At 42.3% G+C, this 23,836-nt stretch overlaps 2 protein-coding genes across 5 annotated transcripts in view; both read right to left on the bottom strand.

Moving 5' to 3' along the window:
- The window catches only part of si:ch73-366l1.5 (FILIA-N KH-like domain-containing protein), a 25,990-nt gene extending 20,449 nt beyond the window's left edge, over nt 1-5,541 (bottom strand). For 2 of the 4 annotated variants that reach the window (XM_042003760.1, XM_042003775.1), the window contains exon 1: nt 5,172-5,539. In XM_042003760.1, coding sequence (XP_041859694.1) covers nt 5,172-5,408 — 237 coding nt within the window. In that variant the 5' untranslated portion in view covers nt 5,409-5,539. Of the gene's footprint in view, nt 1-5,171 lie in introns of all 4 variants that reach the window. The other 2 variants (XM_042003770.1, XM_042003783.1) reach the window with 2 other exon arrangements.
- Nucleotides 5,542-9,123: 3,582 nt separating this feature from the next.
- Nucleotides 9,124-23,778, bottom strand: jmjd6 (jumonji domain containing 6, arginine demethylase and lysine hydroxylase). The gene is made up of 6 exons (XM_042003746.1): nt 23,378-23,778; nt 20,445-20,833; nt 20,073-20,359; nt 12,942-13,077; nt 11,522-11,660; nt 9,124-10,885 (listed from the first exon to the last, which is right to left on the bottom strand). The coding sequence occupies exons 1-6, from the start codon at nt 23,504-23,506 to the stop codon at nt 10,754-10,756; spliced, it is 1,212 nt and encodes a 403-aa protein (XP_041859680.1). The 5' UTR covers nt 23,507-23,778; the 3' UTR covers nt 9,124-10,753.
- Nucleotides 23,779-23,836: the final 58 nt, after the last annotated feature.

Raw genomic sequence — 23,836 nt, 5'->3', positions numbered from 1 at the left:
TGAGATAAAACCTGAGCCAGGCCTCGTAGTTACTGTTGCTGCACTCACACAAACACTGTTTTCTCTCTGACATCCATCAATAAACAGGAGGTTGACACACTGCAGCCTGACGTCACAGAGAAACTACAGAAGCCATGTTGACACTCCAGCTGTGGCCCCCACCGTGATGGAGGCCTGAACAACAGGACCGTGTTTCAGCTGCACAAACGTCTGTTATGAACAAACTGTACGTTGGCGTGATGCACTGTAAGGTCCCAGCTAAGCCAACACAGAGGCTGTTATCCGAGGAGGAGGAGGGTGAGGCTAGGAGGTGTTGGCAGCTCCCTCCAGATTCATGTTCAGATACTTTTCCAGCACAGAAAAGCAGAGAGCTGCTTTATTTTTGGCTCAGGAGTCGTTGGAGTTCTGGGACATGCGCTGGGTCGTGTGGTCGTCCAGCTCACATGTATGTTCCCGAGGAGGCGGAGGGACCCCAGCCTCCCCTGAAAGGCAAACCATTATGGAGGACAGCTGCAGTTCCTTCAGCGGCCACCAGAGGCTCCAGAGAGGGTTGAAATGTCTGGATTTACAGGACTGATAACAATCAGGGCTTTAAATCATCTTTCTAAATCAGCAGCTAATGTGGATGGTAGATTCCTGAAGTCACTAGCCAGATTTTCCTCCAGTCAGATTAATCCGCGTTATAAATGCAACTGACTGCATTTAACCTGCATCTTTCTTTACGGTGTTTTTAGAAACGTTTCTTCATGAAAATGCTGAACAACATTCTCTCAGCGCTCTGCTTTCCAGCAAAGAAGAAAGTCATTTACTGACCGACCCCATCCTTCTCATCATCAGGTTTTTGTTTTTTGTTCCGTCACACGCGTGTAAATTTCATCAGCCAAGCTAAACTAAACACGCTAATGGAGGACACATCACGGAATAATGTTCATGGGAAATGTGGTGATTTGCATTGTTCATCATACTGATGGAGATCCGATTCTTCCAAGATTCATTTCTTCCAGCTCCCAGATGCTTCTTTAAGACCTTCAACAAGGCGGAGATCGTACGTTCAGTCTGTTAGCAACATAACTCTGGATGGATACTGATTAAATGTTCAGGAAATCCCATAAATAGAATAAATGAACCAGTGATTCAGTTTTGGGGTTATTCAGATCACTGCCTGGATCCAGGAATGTTTTAAAGGATTCTTTACAGTACTATCGGGAAATTAGAGCTTCTAATTCAGAAATAATGCTCACAATCATTGGCAATCTGTGTCTTGGTGACCAATTTTCTGCTCAGTGTTTTCATTAAAGTCTCATTTATATGCATGTTTTTCTAAAAGAAAAACACATATAAATCAAATCTTTAAAGGAACATCTGAACACTGAACCACAGCAAACAAATCTAGTAAATAAAGACCAACTCTGAATATGACGACTCTGTAGACAGAGCGACAGATTTTCCTGCTCTCAGGCCTGCTGCACGGCAACGATCTGGAGCCACAATAACCCTACCTGCATGCTGGAGGAGGACCAGTTAGTCCTGCTCCAAAGGTGACGGTAACATAGACGGAACAAGACGCCGTCCATTTCTGTGATTTAGCAACACAATTTAAAAATTGGTTTACTGGTCAGACTGGTAAGCCCCGGTAATATGTTGGATGGATATTCTGTGTCCTTTCCCAATAATAAATGAATAAATGAGTTAGTTTCCTCATAATATATCATTTTACCATAAAAACACATATGAAGCTAATAAAGAAGCATCACTGTTAAACTGAGCGGTGGTGGACGGAGCAGCTGAAAAATACTGATTTAATATCCGAGAGTAGAAGCTGCAGCTCCAACATTAAAACAGAGGAAAACAACTTGGTGCTGCGGCTGATTATTAAAGATAAAAACACAGAAGAGGAAAGTTCAGTTTGTTTTGTTGTTTATTAAAAAAAAAAAAAGCTCACCACTTGTTTTTACCTTTTTAAATCTATTTTCTGTAAACGTCACAGTTTCTGAGAAGGAGACGAACAGGACCATGTTACTGGTGGAGCTGCAGCTCTGTCTTTCCTATCCTAATTTCTACTCTGCAGCACACACAGTTCTGTCCCACCAGATGACCTTTCCAGTGAGCGAGCCTTCGGTTTTCCGATCGTTGCTCCCAGCTATGACTCCAGGGCTAAATGGAAAGCAGCGCTTCAGTTTGTTGAAATGAAGCTGTGGATGTCCGACACAGAACGCTGTGTCACTTCATCGCTGCATGTCTGCCTGAAGCTATGACAGATGTTATTCCATCTCATCTAACAGACTGATGACAACTTCTTGATAACGTTTTTAATATACAGTGTTGTGCTGCTAGCTTAATGAAAACCAGAGGTTTAGTCCTGGTGGTCCGGTGTGAATCTGGGGGTTAAAGGTGAGTCCTTCAGATCAGAACACTTTGACCCAGCACGGTGATGAGTGATCAGCCTGAACCAGCAGGATGAAATAACACACGGACCTACCAGATGTCAAACATCACATGTACTGGTGTGAAGCCACCACACCCACCTCCGCCTCTCTCTGCAGCACGCGTGTCCATTTCAGACACGGAACACCATGAACATGGCAGTAAATATCAGATATAGGTCTGGCACCAAATATAGACATGAGGTCCGATGCGTGTGGCTGAGGGCACATTCTTCTGGCTTTTAAAATACCTCATCTCAAATGGAACCAGGTCAAAAAGCTGTCGGTGAAGGCCTCTGTTCAGCATGCTGGAATTTAACCAGAGCAGGGATTCATGGAGCTTCCTGCTTCGATTAAATGGTTTCACTCTGCAGAACAGCTCAATGTGCGCAGATCAACTTCCAATGATCAGCTGACCCAAAGGTAATAGGAGCCAAATATATATCAAAAACATTGACTGCAGCGAGTCCAGAACACCGATGACAGCTGATGACACGTCAAACCAGGGACTGAAGTTTCAGAGAGCTCCAGGATGTGTTGATTAGCTCATTTAGACAGAACAACCTGCAGGTTTGCCCAGAGCAGCGGTATTATTCTCAGACCAATCACTCCAGCTTTCTGTCTCTGTGACAAGTTCAGACATTTTATTGTCAATGTTAAAATAAAACATAATCTTCTAGCACTATTTAACATTTTGACTATAAAAATATGTTTCTGACTCATTTTGATGATACACTATCATCTATTATTTACTATTGTGTAAAACTGCAGTATCCCATGGCTGAGAAAACACATTTAACTTTCCTTCATGGACACTGCGTCACGTTACAGCTGAGTTTGGCTTTATGCACCGCGCCATGCTAGCAACTGGATATCAACACACCGCTTGCTTTGACCCTGTGGCTGATTCAGCAAACACAAGAGGAGGAAGATAGAAAGGTACAGAGCAAGAAATAAACAAGCGTCAGCACCAGCTGACTTTTATTGGCTGGAAAGATCTCAGAGAACAGACGGGATGAAGATGATGTCAGATTAGCCGTCGTTAGGGGAGATCTCGGAGAAGAGATGGGATGAGATCAACAATAACAATAACACCCTAAGAAAGTTCAGTTCTGCTTCTTTAAATCTATTTTAAAAATTAGATTTGCTTAGATTTGGTTTCATTGTTGAAAACCTATATATTTTGCTTCCTTAGACCAAGCTGACGCTCCAGAAACGGAAAGTTCTTTTAAAAAAACAGAAAAAAGAAGAAAATTCAGGGGTTGCTGTTTTGGTGGGTTCCAATCAACAATGCCATCTCCAGAGGAGCCAGCTGAGGTGGCTCATTCATCTGGTTCGGATGCCTCCTACACGCCTCCCTGGTGAGGTGTTCTGGATGCACTCTGGCCTGGGGGGAGCTGGAAGAAGTGGACGGGAGAGGGAAGTCTGGGCTTCTCGGCATCTGCAACCCAGTCCTGGGTAAGTGGTGGAAATGGATGGCTGAATGAAGAAATGTTATGAAAAATAAAATGCAAGATAACCTGAAAGTTTATTTTTAGAGCGCCCCCTTAGTGTCTCAAGTGTGTGTTTTCAGAGGAACCGAGCTCCCCCGTAATTCCAACCCTGGTCATTGGTTCATGCTCTGAAATACGAGCCTCGGGTGTTTTCTGAGCTGCGGACCCCTACATACACCTCACATATATAAGAGTCTTCCTCACTGACATTTGATTCATAGGGACATTTCTATAACACAGCATGTGTTGTTCCACAAAGGCAGGAAATGCCAACATCTACAGAAAGGAGGTAGCATCAGTTTTCCTTGGCCTGGAGCCTGGCTCGCTTTGGCTCCTTCTCATGACTTTCCTGATCTTCACCAAAGAATGAATTCTTTGTTTTATTTTAGTTTTTAGAAAAAACAATTAAAACATTATTTTGAGAAAACAAGCCTTGTTATTTCCAGATGATGATATTAAAAGAAAAAAAATATAATAAATCATGGCCACACTTGGCTTCCATAGATTTAAAAATGCTTGGTCAGAGTAAAGAAAAGCCACATGTTTAGGTCTAAAACACATTTGTTATAATCTGCAGTTTCCCTCACGACCACTAGAAGTCATATATACATAAACATAATCAGTGGCTGTAGGAAAAAATGACCCCTGGGTCACCAACATTTCATCTGAACCAGGGTTAAAACTGCAGTCTCCTCCTCCTCCAGTTACCACGGAAACCAGGACTCACAGCGTCTCTGGTTCAGTTCTGGATTAAAACAGATAAGTCAATGAGCTCTCAGCTGGAACTCAAAGACCCAGCAATTTACTGATCGATCAAAGTGAACACTTTGTCCCCCAGAAACTCTGATCACTGATCCATGTCAAATACTTTTGTTTGTCAGGATCCAGAAAATGTTCCCTCCAGAAATCTAAAGTCACACATTTAAAGACTCCAACTAGAAAACTTTTTAACTATTTTTAAACCAGTTTTTGTTTCTTAAATATTAAATAAAAATAAAATAAAATAAAAAAATTTTTAAAAATAAAAATTAATTAATCAGCTTATTCTTCAATCTGCTAATCCATAAATACAGAAAATGATTTTTATTATTTTAATAATCGATTTCTGACTTAAATGTCTTGTTTTTATTGTGTATAACTAACTGTGAGCTTTCCTGATTTCAATGGATCATTTTCAACTTAATTTCTGATCAATAAAATTAGTTTAGACTGGCAGGAGGCTCTAGCTGGGCCTCCGGTGAGACACATGTCTTACCTTAACTTTAGAGTCCGGGACGTGCTGCTTCCTCACGGCCGGGGCGGGCGGCTCGGGTCGCGGGGGGACCAGCGCTCTGGACGGAGGAGCATCGTCTCCGTAGCCGACTTTGGGCTTCTTTTTCTCCGCAGAGGAGGAGGAGCCGTCGGGCTTCCTTCTGAGCAGAGAAGAGGCGAAATAAATGGCAACGACGGTGAAGAGGACGGCGGGGATGATGACGGTCGGGTCCAGGTCCATGATGCTGGTTCAGGGAGTTCAGGAGTGTTTCTGAGGAGCGGGACGGTGTGTGTTCAGGCTGTGGTCACACACACACACTGAGCAGCATCGCATCTGGCCTCGCGACACAATCTGACCTCAACAACTGACTGCGCACACACGCAAACAGGATGGGAAGTCCGGCTCGTTTCAGAGACTCGCTTGTTTTGGGCCGACTCACTTAGAAGAACCGACTCTTATCAATGGTGGTGGTAACAGTGTTTTTATTCAGTGGACTGTAAAAAAGGACTTTTTAAAAACTTTATATTTAACTATAAACACATAAAGAAAAACAATGTTTAACACTTTATATTAACCCTTAAATGATGGACATAGAACCACAAGAAATAAATCAAGCAAATAAAAGCCAACGTTTCAACATTTTAACCATTTAGATGAAAGTCTTGGTGTAGTTCTACATTCAGAAAACCAGATTAATGTTTCTGCATTCAGCTTTTCGGTCTCTACACGCAGCAGCACGCTGCCTCTTGTTTGGTTTCTGCTCATTTCTTTGCATTTAAATCCAGCTCAACAGTCTCTCCGCCATTTTTTAACATACGCAAACTTTATAACCCACATTTCTTTACTTCACTTTGTCAGCTTAGTTTTACCTTATGTACCTTTACTGTATTTTATTCCATAATACATTTTTATCTTTATTGGTTCATATTTTCCTTTATAATCAGATATCTATCTATCTATCTATCTATCTATCTATCTATCTATCTATCTATCTATCTATCTATCTATCTATCTATCTATCTATCTATCTATCTATCTATCTATCTATCTAGATAAACATAAATCTGTTTTTAACCCAGTTTAATCTTGATCATTACATGATTATAAAACTGTAAAGATGCAAGATGACAAATGAAAATACGTTTCCTGATGTCCGTGTAAAAGCTGTCTGTTTCTGTTTCATCTTGTTCTGTTTCACTTCGTCTTTTATTCCTTTATTTTATTTTTTCATTCTTTCTTTTTAATGTTTCTAAAGCACTTTGCATTATTTTAGATTTCTCCTCTTGGTATAAATTTCCAATCTGATCTATCTGCTGCAACTTGCAGCCGTTTTTAACACTGCAGATAAAGTTTTTAAGACACCTCGCTGTAGTGATTTTAATGTGAAGCACTTTAGGTTGTACAAAAAAAAATTAAGCCTGTAAATCGTGATAAAATCAAGCTGGATTTCCATCTTTTTTTTTATCAACTTATATGTTAATAAAGGTACATAGTAATGAATCAACAGATGTAAACATGCAGGTGTCGTACCAAGGCGGTTATCCCCGATAGAAATTGCATCCCCTGACGCGGGAGCGCGCACTCGTGGCATCTCGCTTTAGTTTCTTAATCGTGCTGGATTTCACCATGTAACTTAAAACGAACAGTGTGTTTGTTGCTCAAGTTGTTTGACGGTTGTTGTTCTGCCAGCGAGGTTCTGCAAACTTTGACTTAGCTTTGAGTGCGATATATATATATATATATATATATATATATATATATATATATATATATATATATATATATATATTTTAAGTTTCGCGGGGCAATATTCATTTTAAAGACTTGACAACACCCACATAACACACCAAAACAATAGTCATGTAACCTAAGGCCTTCCCAACACCACCTTGTGCAATGTTAGGCTAAGATTTAAAAGCCTGTCTATTAATTGTACGTATAAGGTACCAGGAAGTGGCCTGCATCTTAATGAACAGTCTGCCATTTGCTCTCCCCTTAAAGCGCAAACATTGGGTGTTTTTATTTATTCATTTATTTAGCATGCAGGGTTGATAATGAAATCAGAACTTTTTCCCAATCCCTTAGTCTTGAAAATAATGTGTAGTTTCACATTTTTTATTTAGCATATATTAATTTAGGCTCTTCATCTTTTGTTATAAAGTAACTTGTCAGGAGAGGTTCCTTTTTTTTCTTTTACAAAACATAAAAAGGGGAATGTGTTATTATGTGTTGCTTAAGAAAATAAAATCCAGGTTCTATAAACACCACTTTGTATTTGGAAAACAATTCGTGTTTAATTTAATCCCACATGTTACATGATTTTTCAACATGGCAGACTGAGGAGCACTGGCTGCCAGTATAACTTTTGTAAATAAAGACCAAACTTCTTCATATTTATTGTCGTAAGTATAAATTATATGAGTAATCTACAAATTGAAAACAACTAATGTTAGGGTATCATATAAGCTATAGGGGACACAGATTCTGGCAGACTGAAAAGGCTGCCTCCACCTTTAGTGAAGAAAGTCTCGATTTCTTTCTATTTTCTAAAGTAATAAAATATGATTGGATGTGCAAATCACCTTGTATTGTAACACAGTCTGAGCTTGAAAGAGAGAGGACATAGACTGTATGCACAATGATGGTGGAACGTCAGCTACTGGTACCTTAAAAAATACTAAAATTGCAAAAGCTTTCTGGTTCTAAGTATTAATTTCTCTGAAGGAATTTGTAGATTGTAAAAGATGTATCATCCAAAAATAGGCTATTTGCTATAGAAATGCCATTTATATATTTGGGATATAAATACTGGAAAGTTGTGCATGCCTGTATGTTTCATATTAGTCACTGAGCCCGCTGCAGGTTTTCTGAATAATGTCCTATCTTGTTTCGTAACTTCTTACAGCGAGTCTGAATTTCTTTACAGCATATGACACATGACATAATAATATTGTTAAGTTATTATGGAAACTGTGATTGTGGACGCGTCAGGGGATACAATTTCTGTCGGGGATAACTATCTTGGCACAACACCTGATAATTGCTGATGAGATAATTAGCATCCACGAGGCAGGAAAAATACACAATACAATAAAACCATTAATGTTCATGCAATGAAAGAATACATAAAATATATTATGATTTAAAATTACAATCCCGTTTTGTTTTTAGCCAGTCTGAGTTGTATTGGAATAGCCGGAAATGTGGGACTGTGGATTCCAGAATTTTCCACCTTTCACAGAAACTGGAATTTAAAGATCAATTTGAGGGATCAGGTTTCAGGAGTTAAGTGTTTTTTTTATGTATTTTATTCTTGTGGAATAATTTATTCAACTTATACATTCCTGGCTGAGTTACAGATATTTTATGTTATCCTGATTACTGCATCGAGTTTACTCTGATTACACACAGACTTCTGGTTTAAACCTGATTGATCGGCCATCTGAACGTCAACAACCGTTTGTTTTTAGCACATTTAATGTTTCATGAAAACTTCTACTGAAGTTAGCAGGCTGTAGACTGCAGAGAAGGAACCTCACACATTAAAATAACAAAATGATTTTGGGTTTATTTGCAAAAAAACTGCCCACAGGAAAATAAATGCTGTATACTTGGGGTTACTTCAAAGTAAAATTAAAATATCTTGCAAGTCAGAGATGTGTTTGAGGCCTGCATGGTTAGATTATAATTACTCTGGCTGGAAAAACATTCCCATTAACATTCCTAAAGCTCATGGAAAGTCTTCCTGGAGGAGCTGGAGCACTTTCAGCTGCAGGAGGGAGACCGACCCCACACATAACTCTACATCAATTACGGGACGACCCACATGTCCCAATACCTTTAGGATAAAGTTACAAATCATCTGGTCATTTGGAATTTTCTGAATATTTTGGGAAGTCCGGACAAATTAAACTGATGGTTTAATGTAAATAACAGAATGAAGGAAGACAACTCGTTCTAAGTTGTAGAAAAGTTTTATTGAGCAACAGAAAGAAACTGATCATATCAGCGTCCCGTCCCAAAAAGACGAAGAGGCTCCCCTTCCTCACCCTCACCGATGTTCAATGTGCAGGTCAGTTCAGGTGATGACGAGGTGGAGAGCTTCAGGTGAAGGCACGGAGTGACAGCTGGCCTCGGAGACCGACAGAGTGCCTTTACATCCTCTTCAGGACCAATTAAAAACAGCCCCGACAGTCAGTCACAACCACACAGCCGACGGACGTTTACAGGCACTTCAACATCTACGCAGACGCTTCACAGGTGACCTTAAAAGCTTCTGCTGGAAAAAGCTGCAGAAGCTCCATCACCAGACAACCTACGACTTTCTCACCTTAACGAAGCAGGACATCTGAAGATGTTCGAGGCTCTGGTTGGCACCAGCACGCCCCAACGGGTCACACTTACAGGAAGTCCTGTTAAAAGCCTCTTCAAAGGTCTTCAGTTGGAAAATCAATCAAACAGAAAAAAACAGAAAAGATGAAGAAATCTGCTGCAGCTTCATCGTCTCCACCTCCGAACACATGCAGACAGAAACTCTGACGCCAGTTTATCTGCAGAACCACCTGGACAGAGACACGTCTCACCTGCAGCAGGTGGATGTAGAGACTTCCGAAGCGGCGTACCGCCTGCGGTAGTTGGATGTCGGGACGGTTTTCCTCACTGCTGCTGCGTTTCAGGAATTACCTAACATAAGTGATACTGAATCAGGTGACCTGCAGCTGGAGATTTGATTATGAAGGACCAGGACGTTGGTCTCAGGCGGCCTCCAGCTGTCCAATTGGAAAGCTAAATGGAGATGGATTATCATCTCCTCTCAGCTGGAGGCCAGATCTGGCACACCGCAGGTGGGTGGAGTATCCGCGGCTACCCGACCCTCCAACATGCCGACCCTGGAGCCATAAATCCAGATAAAGGTCTGGAGTTTCACAGCAGTTTGAGCAGCGGTAACAGATCCAAAAGGAAATAGTCCCTAAATGCAGCATCCCTCACCGTGAAACCAGGAGGATTCAGACTTTTTAAAACCTGTTTTTGTTACCGTGTCACTGCTGTAAAAGTGCAGATCTGAGCTGCTAAAACGTGGATTTGTGAGTGCGCCTCGGTGTCAGCAGAGCTGTCGGTTTCATTTACTAAAACAAAATCACGTCCACCTCGCAGGAAGATGAGCTCCTCAGTGGGACTTTCAGGAACCTCTGAGTGGACTTGAACGCAGCATTAGAAGATAACTGTGCAAATTAGCTGATAATCACGTCCAAACCTGAAAACAGGCGGTTGGGCGCAGCTGCAGCAGGCGGTAAATGATGTTAGACTAGAGAAACCAGGCTGGTTGCCCTGGGAAACGAGATTTTACAGTTAGAGGTGATTCTGGAAACTTCTCATCAGCCCAGTTCTTCTCTCAGAAGAGACAGATAATTGATCGGTGTTGGAAAGCACAGTGGTGGCAGGTCTCCAGCAGATACACGCCCCAGAGGACACTCCTCCTTATCTACTCCTCGCCGCTCTGCGGCAGCCATCTTATCTCCAGAGCCAGCCAGACGTCCTCCGTTCAGGTCTGGTGTCCCCGCCGGAGGCCGGCAGGAGGCTGCGGTTCACCGCGACGAGCTCCTCTCCTTGCTGACGCAGTCGTCCTGGCTGGTGGTGTCTCCGTTGGCCGCCATGCCGCAGGTACGCCGCTTCTTCCTGCGATGAGTCATGGCGTCACCCTCAGAGCCCGACTCCGCCTGCAGAGGACACAGATGTTCAGCCGGGGGAGGATGCTAACGTTCAGTCCTGGTCAGGACAGCAGCATCCCTGTTTCCCCACTGTTACCCTCGTAAACCGGTCCCTTCCTGCTAACGACGTGCAGGTTGCTGAGTGGGATTCGTTCTGAAGTCTGATTCGATGTGAAAACTGAGGAAGCAGGACGAGCAGGGATGTAAAACCCTGGTCCTCCGCTGTCCTGCAGGTTTTAGATCAGGGGTGTCAAACTCCGGTCCACAAGGGCCAGTTTCCTGCAGGTTTTCATTGTTTCCCTGATCCAACACACCTGACTGGAATTAATGGGTTATTGTGAAGAAGATGACAAGAAGCTGTTGGATCCATTTGATTTTATTCAGGTGTGTTAAATCAGGGAAACAATGAAAACCTGCAGGATACCAGCCCTCGAAGACCGGTTTGACACCCCTGTTTTAGATCTTTCCCTGCTTCAACACACCTGACAGAACGGGTCATCGTGCAGAACTGAGCTGTTATCTGATTGGCTGTTGGATCTATGTGATGTGAATCAGGTGTGTTGGAGCAGGAAAACATCTAAAACCTGCAGCCTTCGTGGACTTACTTTGGACATCCCTGCCTCACCGTGCGTGTTTCATACATACATCGGAGTTGGAGTCAGACGAGCTGGAAGAAGATGAAGATGAAGAGTCACTGGAGCTGTCCGAGGCGATGCCCGTGGACTCCTGCAGGTCCACTTTGTCTGCCAGCGCCGCCAGGTCCGGACGCTCCTGCTTCAGGATCCTGAAACCACAAATCCAGACAGAGTTTACTTCCTCCGTCTGTCTCCTGATGTTTTAACTTCCGGTGTGAACAGCTGGGTTCGTCATGTGACACCCGATCCCAGACTGTTCCAGGATCAGCTGGTCGGACTGATCTCAGATCAGTTCTGTCTGAATGTGGAAACAGGTCTGATCAGGTGATCTAGACTCAGACTGTATATCTGAGTCCAGCTGATCAAGCTTTCAGATAAACTCATCGTCCACCATGTCTGGAAAACCAGTTTAATTTAAACTGGTTTATAAAAGCCCCAGTAGAGATCTTAGTTGTTGTTTGGCGCCCCCTGCAGGTGTAGGATGGAACACCAGTGTTGTTCAAGCAAACCTCAGGGGTTTGCTCAGCCTCAGCAACAGCTGACTTATTGAACACAAACACAGCAAATAAAAGAAGTTTTTTCTGTTTTTCTCATTTATATTTCTGAAGCATCTGAACGATATAAATGAGCATGCATGAGCATGTGCAACACACGTGTCAGAAGTTTTAGAAAAGCTGCAAACCTTTAGCCATGGGAGGAATTTATTTGCATGGAGCTAGACTCAGAGATGAAAGCATCAAGTCTGACCTCCTGGTTCTGGTCCCTTCCTGACAAATAAAAGTTAATGAGTTATATTAAGTTATCAGTGATCTGGAAGAGCAGAGGAAATGTCTGGAGGTAAACCTGATCCAGTAGTCTGATTACAAGGACTGAAGCTTCAACTAACTCTGCTTCCAGACTCCATCCAACTGGTTTTTATCTGTAGCAGGAACAACCAACCTGGGCCGTTTCCCAGTACTAGGCATTCTTAAACATGTTCGACTCTGAGGTAGAAACTTCATTCATTCTGCATTTAGAGCCAAAAATTTAAAGTTTGCACAAAAGATTTGTCCAAAACATAGAAAAAATAAAAAATGGACTGAGCAGAGACATCAAGACCTGTTCCAGGACCAGGACTGTGGAGAGGAAGGCTGGTTTCGTCATGCTGTGAAACTGATTTATGGTCTGCAGGACGTTTTCAACATGCTGTAGTTTAGTTTCTTACTGAACTCTGACGACCTGCATGCAGTTTAGATTCTGCAGCATGTGGATCCAGATCCACGCAGGTCTCGGCCACCGTTTCCAGACACCGGAGGCTCTGATAGTTGGAAACGGTTCATCTTGTTCTAAAAACAGAAGCTGCGTGATTCCTGGTGAGAGTGTGTGCAGCTTGTAGCTGAACCAGGACCTTTCGCTGTCTCAACGTGTTGGCTGAATGAGCAGAAACCTACCGGTACCACTTCCTGGAGAGTTTGGGTCGACCCCTCACAGTCTTGTGCCAAACGATGGGGAAGTTGGTGGTGCTGGCGAAGTTCTGTGTGACGGCGATGGTCGTGTCCAGGTTGAGGACGACGTGCCACCATCCTCCTGAGGAGAAAACCCAGAGAAGAGATGTGTTTGCTTGTTTGGGACTACAGTCAATATTTTGCCGTATGAACATGACGCCTCTGATCCTGAACAGCTGTGGTAACGTGTTGATACATCAGAGAAATAATCCTAATCCGACTCTAACAAAGCGTATCCGTGGAGACGACAGGTTGCTGCCACCTGGCAGGTGCAGTCTAAACCCTGGAGTTGTGCCACAGTGGCGTTAACCTGACCTCATCACCATCAGCTGTGCTGGCAGGAAGTGAAAATGGGTCACAGCTGCAGAACAAACCACTTTACTTCCTGTTTCTAGCAGTTTTTAACTCTTAGAGGTCTGCAACGTTTACTTATAAAACAGACATTTTTACTACCTGCAGCCACAAAACATATTTCACTCCTAAAAATAACTTATTATAAAAATGCTTCTATTTGATGTCATGAGTAAAAAAAAAACTCGTGCAGCATCAGAGATCCCATACCCACACAAGGTAGTGATGATGTGCAGGTTTATGAACCTGGCAGACCCAACTCATCATAAATAGCTTAAGCAGCTTGCTGAATCCAGACGTTTGTTGCAGGGACAGACATGTCTCCAGTATCACTCGAGTCCAAGGACGGATGCTCTAGTGTTGTAATGAACGATTCTTTCATGTTTGAGAACGGCCCAATGGACTCCTGAGGTGCAGCAGGACGTGAGTTTGGGACTTGATCCACTTATTAAAAGTATGTTTGTAAAGTTCAGCTTCCTACAGAACTTGTGAAATCATCTTCAGTTTGGTGTTTGTTCTGTGGAATTTTTTTTGGTGTGAAGCATATGGGTAAGCTAGCATCATTAGCAATGAGCACAAACGAATCCACACAGAATTCCACTTTATTTTAAAATTAGGGATGCACCGATCCGATATCATATCAGTGCCAATATTCCCTAACCCTAGATCGGCCCAATCTATAGCCGCAGTTCTATTCAGTGTATTTTTATACTTCGCACTTCGAGAGACGTCACAAGCTAATGGTGAGCTAAGCAAAACTAGCATGTTTTAAAACTGAAGTCAGTGAAAGGATCGGCTATCTGAAACTTCTTCACACTGTTTCAGCCTACAGATTCAACAGCTTCGTGTAATATCTGAGCAGTAAACGTTCAGAGGGGCGGTAGTAAAGCTTCAAGATATAACACAACCAACTTAATCAAGCTTCTCCTGAAATTTCACCCTAAAGAGCACGAAGAGTTCGTTGAAAGAAATAAATAAAAAGGAGACAGGCTGAAGCAGCTAACTTTGAAGGAAATGAAGGAAAGAGGGGAAAAGTTTTCAGCTAATAGTCTGCAATAGGGCTGCAACGATTAACTAATTTGCCCGTCGACTATTGTTGGCAAATAAAAACAAAAAAAACAACTTATAGAGTGAGACATCATCTTCTTCTCCATCTCTGCTGAGAGTTGCACAATACATATGCAAAATAAGGAAAAAAAAATAAATAAAAAACTACAGAGTGAGACATCGGATGTGTCCGAATGTCCCCCCTACTTCCTACATAGAGCCCTATATAGGGGTCACGCCATTTTGTAGAGGTGTCCAAATGTCTAGAGAGAAAAAAGTAGTGCACTCAAAATTACCCACAATGCATCTTGAAAAGTAGTGAGCATCGATGGTCTCTAGACGGGTCAATATAGACCACAATGCATTGCGGGCAGAAGCTCAACATGGAGCAAGGAGGCAACAAAGAACAAAACACAACATAAGGAATAAATATAAAAATATTTACACACAACTTTGGATTTAGAATGACATCTTGATGCACGTTGTGGTTGGCGTGGTGACGCCTGGTAGTCACGTGGATTGCGGCGAGGAAAAAATAAACAGCTTTGTGTTCGAATCACCAAGAGAATGTGTCTCTATGTAGTGTCCTTTATAGTGCAGCCCTGTGTAGTGAACGTGGGGTTAGGCAGTAGGGTGGCCATTCAGACAGCCATCGTCTTCTTTTCTTATCTCTGCTGAGGGTTGCACATGCACAATAAAGTCTGACAGGGAAACAATATGGTGGCCGACCAGGGAGAGGAGGCAGAGGATGTCAAAAGTCTGAAATGACTTCAAGTTAAACTTACAAAATAAATTAAATATATGTGAGATTTGTAAAACAAACCTTGTGTACCACGGAAGTACGTCTGCAATGCTCGAACATTTAAAGAGGAGGAATGCTGGAGTTGTATAACAACCTCATGCAAGATTTCAAAGCTGAAAGTGAAATAAGATCCATTTAATAATTATGAGATACATAATCTGATTGGTCAACTAGTTGTTTTAATAGCCGATGACTAATCGACCATCAGAATAGGCATTAGTTGCAGCCCTAGTTTGCAAGCAGAAAAAAAATCACAGAAACTAAACTTTATTGTTATGGATGGGCAGCGGCTGTCGGTTGCTGGGGAAACGGGATTCAGGCTGTTGATTAATTACCTGGAGACACGGTACGACGTGGTAAGCTGAAAACATCGGTCCGAGACAGCTCTAACTAAACTTTACAGTAAAGTGTGCAAACGCATATTAGAGGACATAAAATGTGCCAAAGTCATGAGCTTCTCAACGGATAACTGGAGCTCTGACGTTTCTTCCGTGTCACTTTTAAGTTTAACGGTTGGCTGGACAAGAGTTTTGTAACACACTTACTTGGGTTACACACCAGTGACGCCATTGCAGCTCGTCTGAAGGAAATGTTCGACAAGTGGCAAATTCCACTGAGCAAAACCCATGTGATTCTGAAGAGCAGTGAAGAACAACAGAAAGGCGACGGACAACGTGGGACTTCGCCGTGGCTGCGATGCACATACGATGGAGCTAGTTGTCATTGAGGGACTGCTCTCACATCGCCCTGAGTGATGCCGTTGCACGTGGGAGACAGACTGTTGGCCACTTTAAACATTCTCCTCTAGCATATTCACCATTGCAAGACATCCAGCTCCAGAACCTGCAACCAAAACGCCTGCAGCAAGATGTCAAAACGTGGTGGAATAGTTCTTATTACATGATAGAAAGTCTGACTGAACAGAAGCGAGCACTCATGGACTCATGGCAAACCAGTGGGCCTTGCTTGAAAAAACTATGACCTCTCTTGAACTGGAATCAAAACCATGAAAAAAACCCTCTTAGCAGCTGTTGACAAGCGCTTCAGTACTGTGGAGGATGAACCTCTGTATGCACTTTCCACGCTGCTGGATCCAGGTGAGACTGTAATTTATTTAATCTTTATTTAACCAGGACATGATCCATTTTACAAGGATGTCCTTGTAAACATTACATTACAGGTTAAAGCTCAGTAAATTAAGAGTATAGTGAAGCATTTTGTTTTTGTTATATTGTTCTCTGTGGCAAACATTGTACAGCTTAAGGACTTAAAATTAATAAATGGTAAACACACAATTTATTCTATACACCAATAACTTGCACTTGAAAACTTAAAACAAGGAAAAAACTGCATTTGTTTGTTTTTATTTCATAAAGTATTACTTTTATAACTGAACCCAACATTTTTATTTTACCAGTCTTTTACCAGCACAGACTGCCAAGCATGGGAAAGACGCACTAGCTAAGGAAATGGAGGAAGACTTGAGGCCCACCACCACCGTCAATACCAGGAAAGGCCCCCAGGGTAGAAGCAGCAGCAGCAGCAGCAAGGGGAAGCAAAGGTCGCAGTTTTATGAAAGAATTTGACTAAATTCCATTGCAGCAAGCAGCTCTAGCGCTGCTGTACAGTTGCATGTATATTTTACAGAAGAAACAATTCCTGTCCCAGATGATCCAAACAAATACTGGGAGTAAACCGCCAGCGGTTTCCTGGCCTTGCTGCCTCTGCCGCCCTGTGCGCCCTGCACTAGCGTCGAAAGCGAGAGGCTGGTCAGCACAGTCTCCACTACCCTGGATGAGATCGAAACAGACTGACAGCCGAAAGCAGAAATGCTTGAACCTGCCAGTGATGCTTAAGCCTGAGCTTGAAAAATCTGCAGGAGCAGGTAACTGACATATAGTGGTACGTGAGTGGAAAAAGTCTGAAATGTTGAGGACTATTTAATTTTTTTTTTTTTTTTTTACCAAGCTATTAAAGCTGCTTTTGTAATAATTTCTAATTGCACAACTGTAACACCACACTTTAAAGAGCTGATTTCTGTTTATTTTTAATACCAAGCAAAGTAGTCGATCTGTTTGGTTGTGTTCTTTTTATGAAAAAAAAATAAAAAAATTTTAAAAAATCAGCTCCTTTATTACTTTTTACACTGGATTTTGAGTTTCTAATTGCACAGATTAAGCCATTTCAAAGAGTTTCTTTTCCTTTTGATGTTTACCTGTTATTTGACCAAGGTAGTCTAGCCATTATGTTTCTTAGTTTCAGCACTCAGTTACTTGACATTAGCTGTTATACTTCTAATCGCACTGATTGAAGCAGGTTAAAATTTGTCATAGTTTTTACATGTTTGACCAAACCTGTGGCTTATTTATGTGACTGTATGGAACAAAGTTTTTAAATAAGTATTTCACTAAATTTATTGTGTGTTTGTTCTTAAAAATTAGGAAAGTAATTTTTAAGTCTTGCACAAAGAATGATTCCAGTAAAATCCACTCAATGAGACATGGTTTGTCTGGTAATATAAAAACTTTAGATGCTTTTTTTTGGAGGGGGGGGGGTTACTATCGGATCGTTATCGACTGACACTAAAACTCATGTTTCGTATCGGATGTGAAAAAAGTGGATCGGTGCATCCCTATTTAAAATAGAGCATTTCATCCAGACAGGACTTTAGATTCTTCACACCTTCGTTGTATTTCGGGGTCAGCCAGGCTTCCCTCGCTCGCCTTCAGCTGCTAACCCGATCAGACAGGTGGGAACACATCGCACCTGTTCTGCTGCAGAACTCATTTAAAACCCTTTCATTTGTTTTTAAATGTCTGTAAAGCCTTCGTTCCAGGACGAGACTGAAGCTCAGAGGGGATTTTTCAGATTTACCTCTGCATGTCGGACAGGCTCCATCATCGTATTCGTTTTAATTTTATTTAAGGACTCCTTGCTGTTCAACAAGTCATGAGATTTTTTTTTTTTATGTAAGTTATTGTGATTTGTCTTGTCGACGACACCCAGCTCTACCTCTCTTCCACCAACCTCCCTTACCATCTGTCTACAAGAAATTCATTCTTGCTTTTCATCCAACTTCTTCAAACTCAACATTTCTAAAACAAAAGTCCTCCTGGTAGCACGCCCCCCACTCTCTCCAAATCCAACAGTTTTCCCATTTCCATAAACAACTCACCTGCCCTCCCTCCCCTCAGGTAAAGAGTCTGGGTGTCGTCCTCGACAGCACTCTTTCCTTTCACTCCCACATTAACAGTGTCACCCGGTCTGCATATTTTCACTTAAACATTTCTCGTCTCCGTCCCTCTCTCACCCCCCACACCACTGCCATCCTCATCCACAGTCTTGTTATCTCCCGGATTGACTACTGCAACTCTCTTCTTTTTGGTCTACCCAATAAATCCCTCCAGAAACTGCAGCTCCTCCAAAACTCTGCAGCACGCATCATTACACAGACCCCTACTACTCACCACATCACCCCCATCTTACAACAACTTCACTGGCTCCCCGTAAAACAAAGAATTGACTTTAAAATTCTCCTCATTACATTCAAAGCACTCCACAATCTGGCCCCTCCATATATATCTGATCTCCTGCACATTGCCACTCCGATCCGTTCACTTCGCTCCTCCTCCTCTCTCCAGCGTCTTGTTCCCCCTGCCCGTCTCATAACTATGGGGAGCCGAGCATTCAGCCGCTCTGCTCCCCATCTCTGGAACTCTCTTCCCCCTGACATCCGTACCATAGACTCTCTTCCTCTCTTCAAATCACAACTCAAAACACATTTGTTCAGACAGTCCTATGTCATCTAGTCACTCTCCATCTTTCTGTTGTCCTCCGTTCTGTTTTGTTTTTTACTTATTGTTTTTAACTGTTTTAATGTTTGTTTTGTACAGTGTACTTGGGTGTTTTGAAAGGTGCTTTTAAATAAAATGTATTATTATAATTATTATTATTATTCATGTGCAGCACTTTGGTCAACCAAATCGTCATTTCTAAATAAATTTGGATTTATTTTCCTCTGGAGCCAGGGAGGAAGGGGCTGCAGACCCCTGGTTTACACTGAAATAAACATGGAGGTAGAGCTGGTGTGGGCCTTAGAGACCAGCTGAAGCCCAAAAGGTGGAGGGTTAAAAAGGAGCCGATAGAAACAGGAAGTGAGTTTTTGTGCTTTGGCTGTTTATTTTAATTTGTTAGTTTGACCAGCAGGTGGGGACAAACCTCAGCTCTCAGACATGACTGAGGCCTGCCATGGCCGGTGTCCTGCAGGTTCTACAAATATCTTCCAGACATTTTAAATCTATGCTGAAAGTCCCGGAGCTGAAACGTTCACCTGTCACAGCTTTTAGTTTCCTTTTTTGTCCACTGATGGTTTTATTTAGACTGTTTCTATGTTTAAACTAGTTGTTTGTGGGCCATGCTGCTGGTTTGACTGGCCAGGACTCCCTGTAAAATCAGGTAAAGATCGATTTAATAAATATAAATTATTTGGCTTTTTTAAAACATGGCTGTATTACATAATTTATTTTTACCTTATCTATCAGGATTTACATTAAATTCTGTGCAGAGATGTAGAAACACAGCGTTAGTTTTTGGGAAAGATTTACTGTGTGACACTACTTCCTGTCTGTTTTACTTCTTTCAGTGTTATTTACTAAATGTCTTCATTTTCATTTATTTACTATCATTTATTTATTTAATTTAATATTAGTTATAATTTATTTAACTGATTTATCATTTAGTTTTATTTATTGTTATTAAATGATTTAATATTTCATTGTATTTTCTTTCCTTCCTGTATTTACTTTTATATAACTGTAAATAAATCGGGGCCTTTAGGGTTAAAGAGACGATGAAACAACATGATCACAAACACTGACCAGGAACGAAGACCGTCTCTCCGGGCCTCTGCAGGATCTCCAGCGGCCTGAACTCGGCGGGCCAGGTGGGCTGCTGTGTGCGAGGGTAGACCACGCTGAACCAGGTGATAGCCTCGTCCTGCTGGTTCCCGCCGTCCTCTCGGGTCACCTTGATCAGTTCTCGTGGCGTGTTGGTGGGGAACAAACACCACCTCTTGTGGCCCTGAACCAGGGCGTTCCAGGCGCTGGTGCCCAGCGGGTCGATGTGGATGCCGGTACCAGAACGGGCCGGACCCATCACAAACCACCTGAGGAGGGGATAAAGTTTGATGATGAATGATGACTAAGCAATCTTTCCTGTTGATGAATGAGACGTAGAACCTGTGGACACACCTGTACGGCGGTCTGCGCTTCTCTCCGGCGAACTGGAACAGGTCGTCCCTGAAGAAGACCGGCACCTCGTAGTCCTCCAGCAGCTTCCTGCGCTTGGCATGTTCCCCGTAGCTGCTGTCGAAGATGTAGAGCGGGCTGTCGTCTTTGGTGGACTCCAGGTACTCCACGTAGTACTTCATCTTCATCTTCACAGAGTAGCCGTCGTTGTCCTCGCCACACTTGAACTTCTGGTTACGGTACTTTCGCTTGAGGCGCTCCAGGGTCCACTTTTCTCTGGCGGGCCAGGTCTCCTGGCAGTTGAGCAGGACGACAGGTTTGTAGGGCCGCTCGAAGCGCTGGATGAACTCTTCAGGGCTGAAATGGAGGGTGTCCACACGCTCTACATTGTCCTGGAACACAATATCTTTTTATTACAGGGTGAAATGCTCCCTTTATCATTTCTAAATAAAGATAGCTTCCATCCTGCTGCTTCTTCACAAGTCTGCACACGCTCTACCTTCATTAGACTCGGTTTTATTTAAGGAGGCTTCTGTGCTTGTTCAAACACGACAACACAATCCAAATACCGTTGCTTTGCCAGGTCTTTGTAACCTAGAAAGACTGCTGGACTACAACGCATAAAAAACTTGAGGAAGGGTGGTTTGGGAATCGGCATCACATTGACATCACATCCTCGAGTTGTGTGGCTTCACTGTACGCATAGTACCGCACACGGTACAGGACTCAAACCTATCCACTCTTGTACCTGCTTGAGACATGTGCGGTATCATGAGGCTAATCCCTGGCTTCATGGGGATGAAAGGGTGTTTGATAAAATACTTCTGCGGTTTCGCTGCAATCTGGCGTCGTGGGGACGGCCCCTTTGTTTTAATCTTCTAAACTGGTCTGGATCAACAGTTCTCCAGCTGTCTGAAGGTCTTTCTGCCTTCCCTCATTTCCAGTCCAGTCCTGGTTCCGGACCAGTTCCAGAGGAACTTATGTCTGACAAATTAATCCTTCAGGCAGGAAAAAAGCTCCAAACTCAAGAAATGAACCAGAGTCATGTCGACAGATAACAGACAACTTAGAAAAGAACTGGTTTAAACTGGATCTTTAGGCTCTCTGTCTCAAAGACGCATCATTCATTCCCATTTCTTTAGTTTCATGTGTGAAAACCAGCAGAGATCAGACAGTCTGACAGACAGAAAACAGGATTTCAGCAGCAACCAGGTGATTCACAAACAGGTGGCAGCTGGAAACTTTTCTCATCTCAGCATAGAGGCAGAAAATGGAGACGTGGAGGACAAATGAAGAAGAGTCAGGACTAAAAACTCTCCAGCAAAGGCCTGAACCAGGACCAGAGAGATGCATCTGGACCTTTAGCTGATTCATCTACTGTTGGCTGAAGCCTCATCAGAAATGGTCTCCATGGAAACGTGGCTGTCAAGGGAGAAAAGGCTGAAGTGTGTCACATGACAGATGAACTGGACTGAAGATCATCAGAAACAGGTCTGATGGAGGGATGGATCAAACCTAAAACCCGGACCTCAACAGGACTGATGGATCCTCCCCAGATCCCAGTGTGGGATCATCTGGACAGAGAATGAAACAAAAGGTAGAAGCATCCAAAAAAGAGCTTTGGAAAGTCCTTTAAGTATCCTGGAGAAATATTCCTGAAGACTATGCTGAGGATTGATGAGAACTAGTTTAGATATTAGCTATTAATCATGTGTTATTAAAAATAATTAAAGAAACACATAAATTATGAGTTGGCACTGGGAGAACCTAATGACTAAACATTGGCGTCAGTCTGTCCGTGTCAACCAGTGAAAGATATCTGTTACAGATCAGATAATAAAGGACATGAATTCAAACTCTGACCTTCATAACCAGCAGGTTAAAGACAGAAAACTTCTTTAAGCGCGTTCAGACTGGAACAATGAAGCTGCTGAGACCAAATTTTCATGTTAAGATCAACAGAACTGGACAGGTAAACCAAGTCCTTCATCTTACAGCTCATTTGCAACTTGTTCAATGTCAAATTTAATAAATCTGACCCACCAATTTACTCTTAAATAAACTCGCTTGTTCAATGACGTGACGTTGTTTTTGACTGATACTGAAAACTTTGATACCCAGACATCACATTGCATAAATTTTTGCTGCATTTTTACTTTGCAACAAACAAATGTAATCTTCCTTTATTCCTAGATATTTTTATGTAGACAACTGTCTGTGATCAGTGAGGCGTTAGGTTTTCAGTGCAGGGCATAAAACATTGTAAAACCCCAAATCAGAAAAGGTTAGTCTGAAGATGCAGCTTAAAGAAAATTTAGGGATTCTTCCACACATTTTTAATTATCTTGTGCAGACAAAATGCACCCAAAATATTTAATGTTTTGTCTCATTAACTTCGTTCCTTCGTCTACATTCATCTTCTGCTGCAACATACAGAGCTGAGTTATGGTCCATCCTAGATGCCTCCTAGCCCAGAAAAGTGGACCGGACCTCTGGATCAGGTTACCACGTGGTAAAGTTATGTAAAGTTTAAAGTGGCATTTGAAGATCATTATTTTTTAAATTTTAATTGTTTTTTTAATAAACATTTTTGAACAGATTTCCATTACAATCACCTCTTCACATCACTCGGTTTAACATTTTAAACCCCTCACTCCCTCTATACTGCCCCCATCCCAACTTTCTTTGAATGTGTTGCAGATGAAAATGCGTTACACGGAATATCTTAGGTTCATACTGTCTGCAGTTGAATGTAACCCAAATAACATTATGTGTTAGAGGAAAGGAGTGGAGATTAAATTATTTATTTCTCGGAGTGTGACGGGTAACTGTGTGTCGTAACACCTGCTCCTACATTGTCTACGTGACGAGTTACACTCATGCCTGTGCTGCGGGTAGCCACTGTTAGCTTAGCGTCGAGTGCTACATTGAGTTACCTTTACGGTGCGGAGTGACACATCGAAAGTCTCATAATAACCGTGTTTTATCCAGTCTAAAGAATCCTTCAGCTCGGGTCTGGCGCTCCGTTTCGCCTCTTTAATCCTCTTCTTACTTTTATGGTTCATTCCTCCTGTTTGTTGTCGCTGATAAGCTAGCTAACGAGCTAAGCCGGGGCTACTGTAGAACCACATTCACCAGCCTGTACTTAAAGCAGGCTAGCTGCGCTGTACCTAAAACGTCACCTTAATGTTTTGACAAACCAAACACTGTGAGATATGTTGGAAAAACTCAGCAGGAAACGTGACCCAAAATTCAAGATCTGCCTGCGCTGTAAACTTTGGTATATTGCTAGCAGAGACAGCTAGCTGACAGCGGTACACACAATGCTTTTGCAACTGATTACCTAATTAGTACCCGCCCCTAAGAAAAATGGGAACCGATTGGTTAAAGTGGCC

This window comes from Melanotaenia boesemani, chromosome 2, assembly GCF_017639745.1.
Source record: "Melanotaenia boesemani isolate fMelBoe1 chromosome 2, fMelBoe1.pri, whole genome shotgun sequence".
In the NCBI taxonomy this organism is placed as follows: domain Eukaryota; kingdom Metazoa; phylum Chordata; class Actinopteri; order Atheriniformes; family Melanotaeniidae; genus Melanotaenia; species Melanotaenia boesemani.
This window is presented reverse-complemented; position numbering and strand designations above follow the sequence as displayed.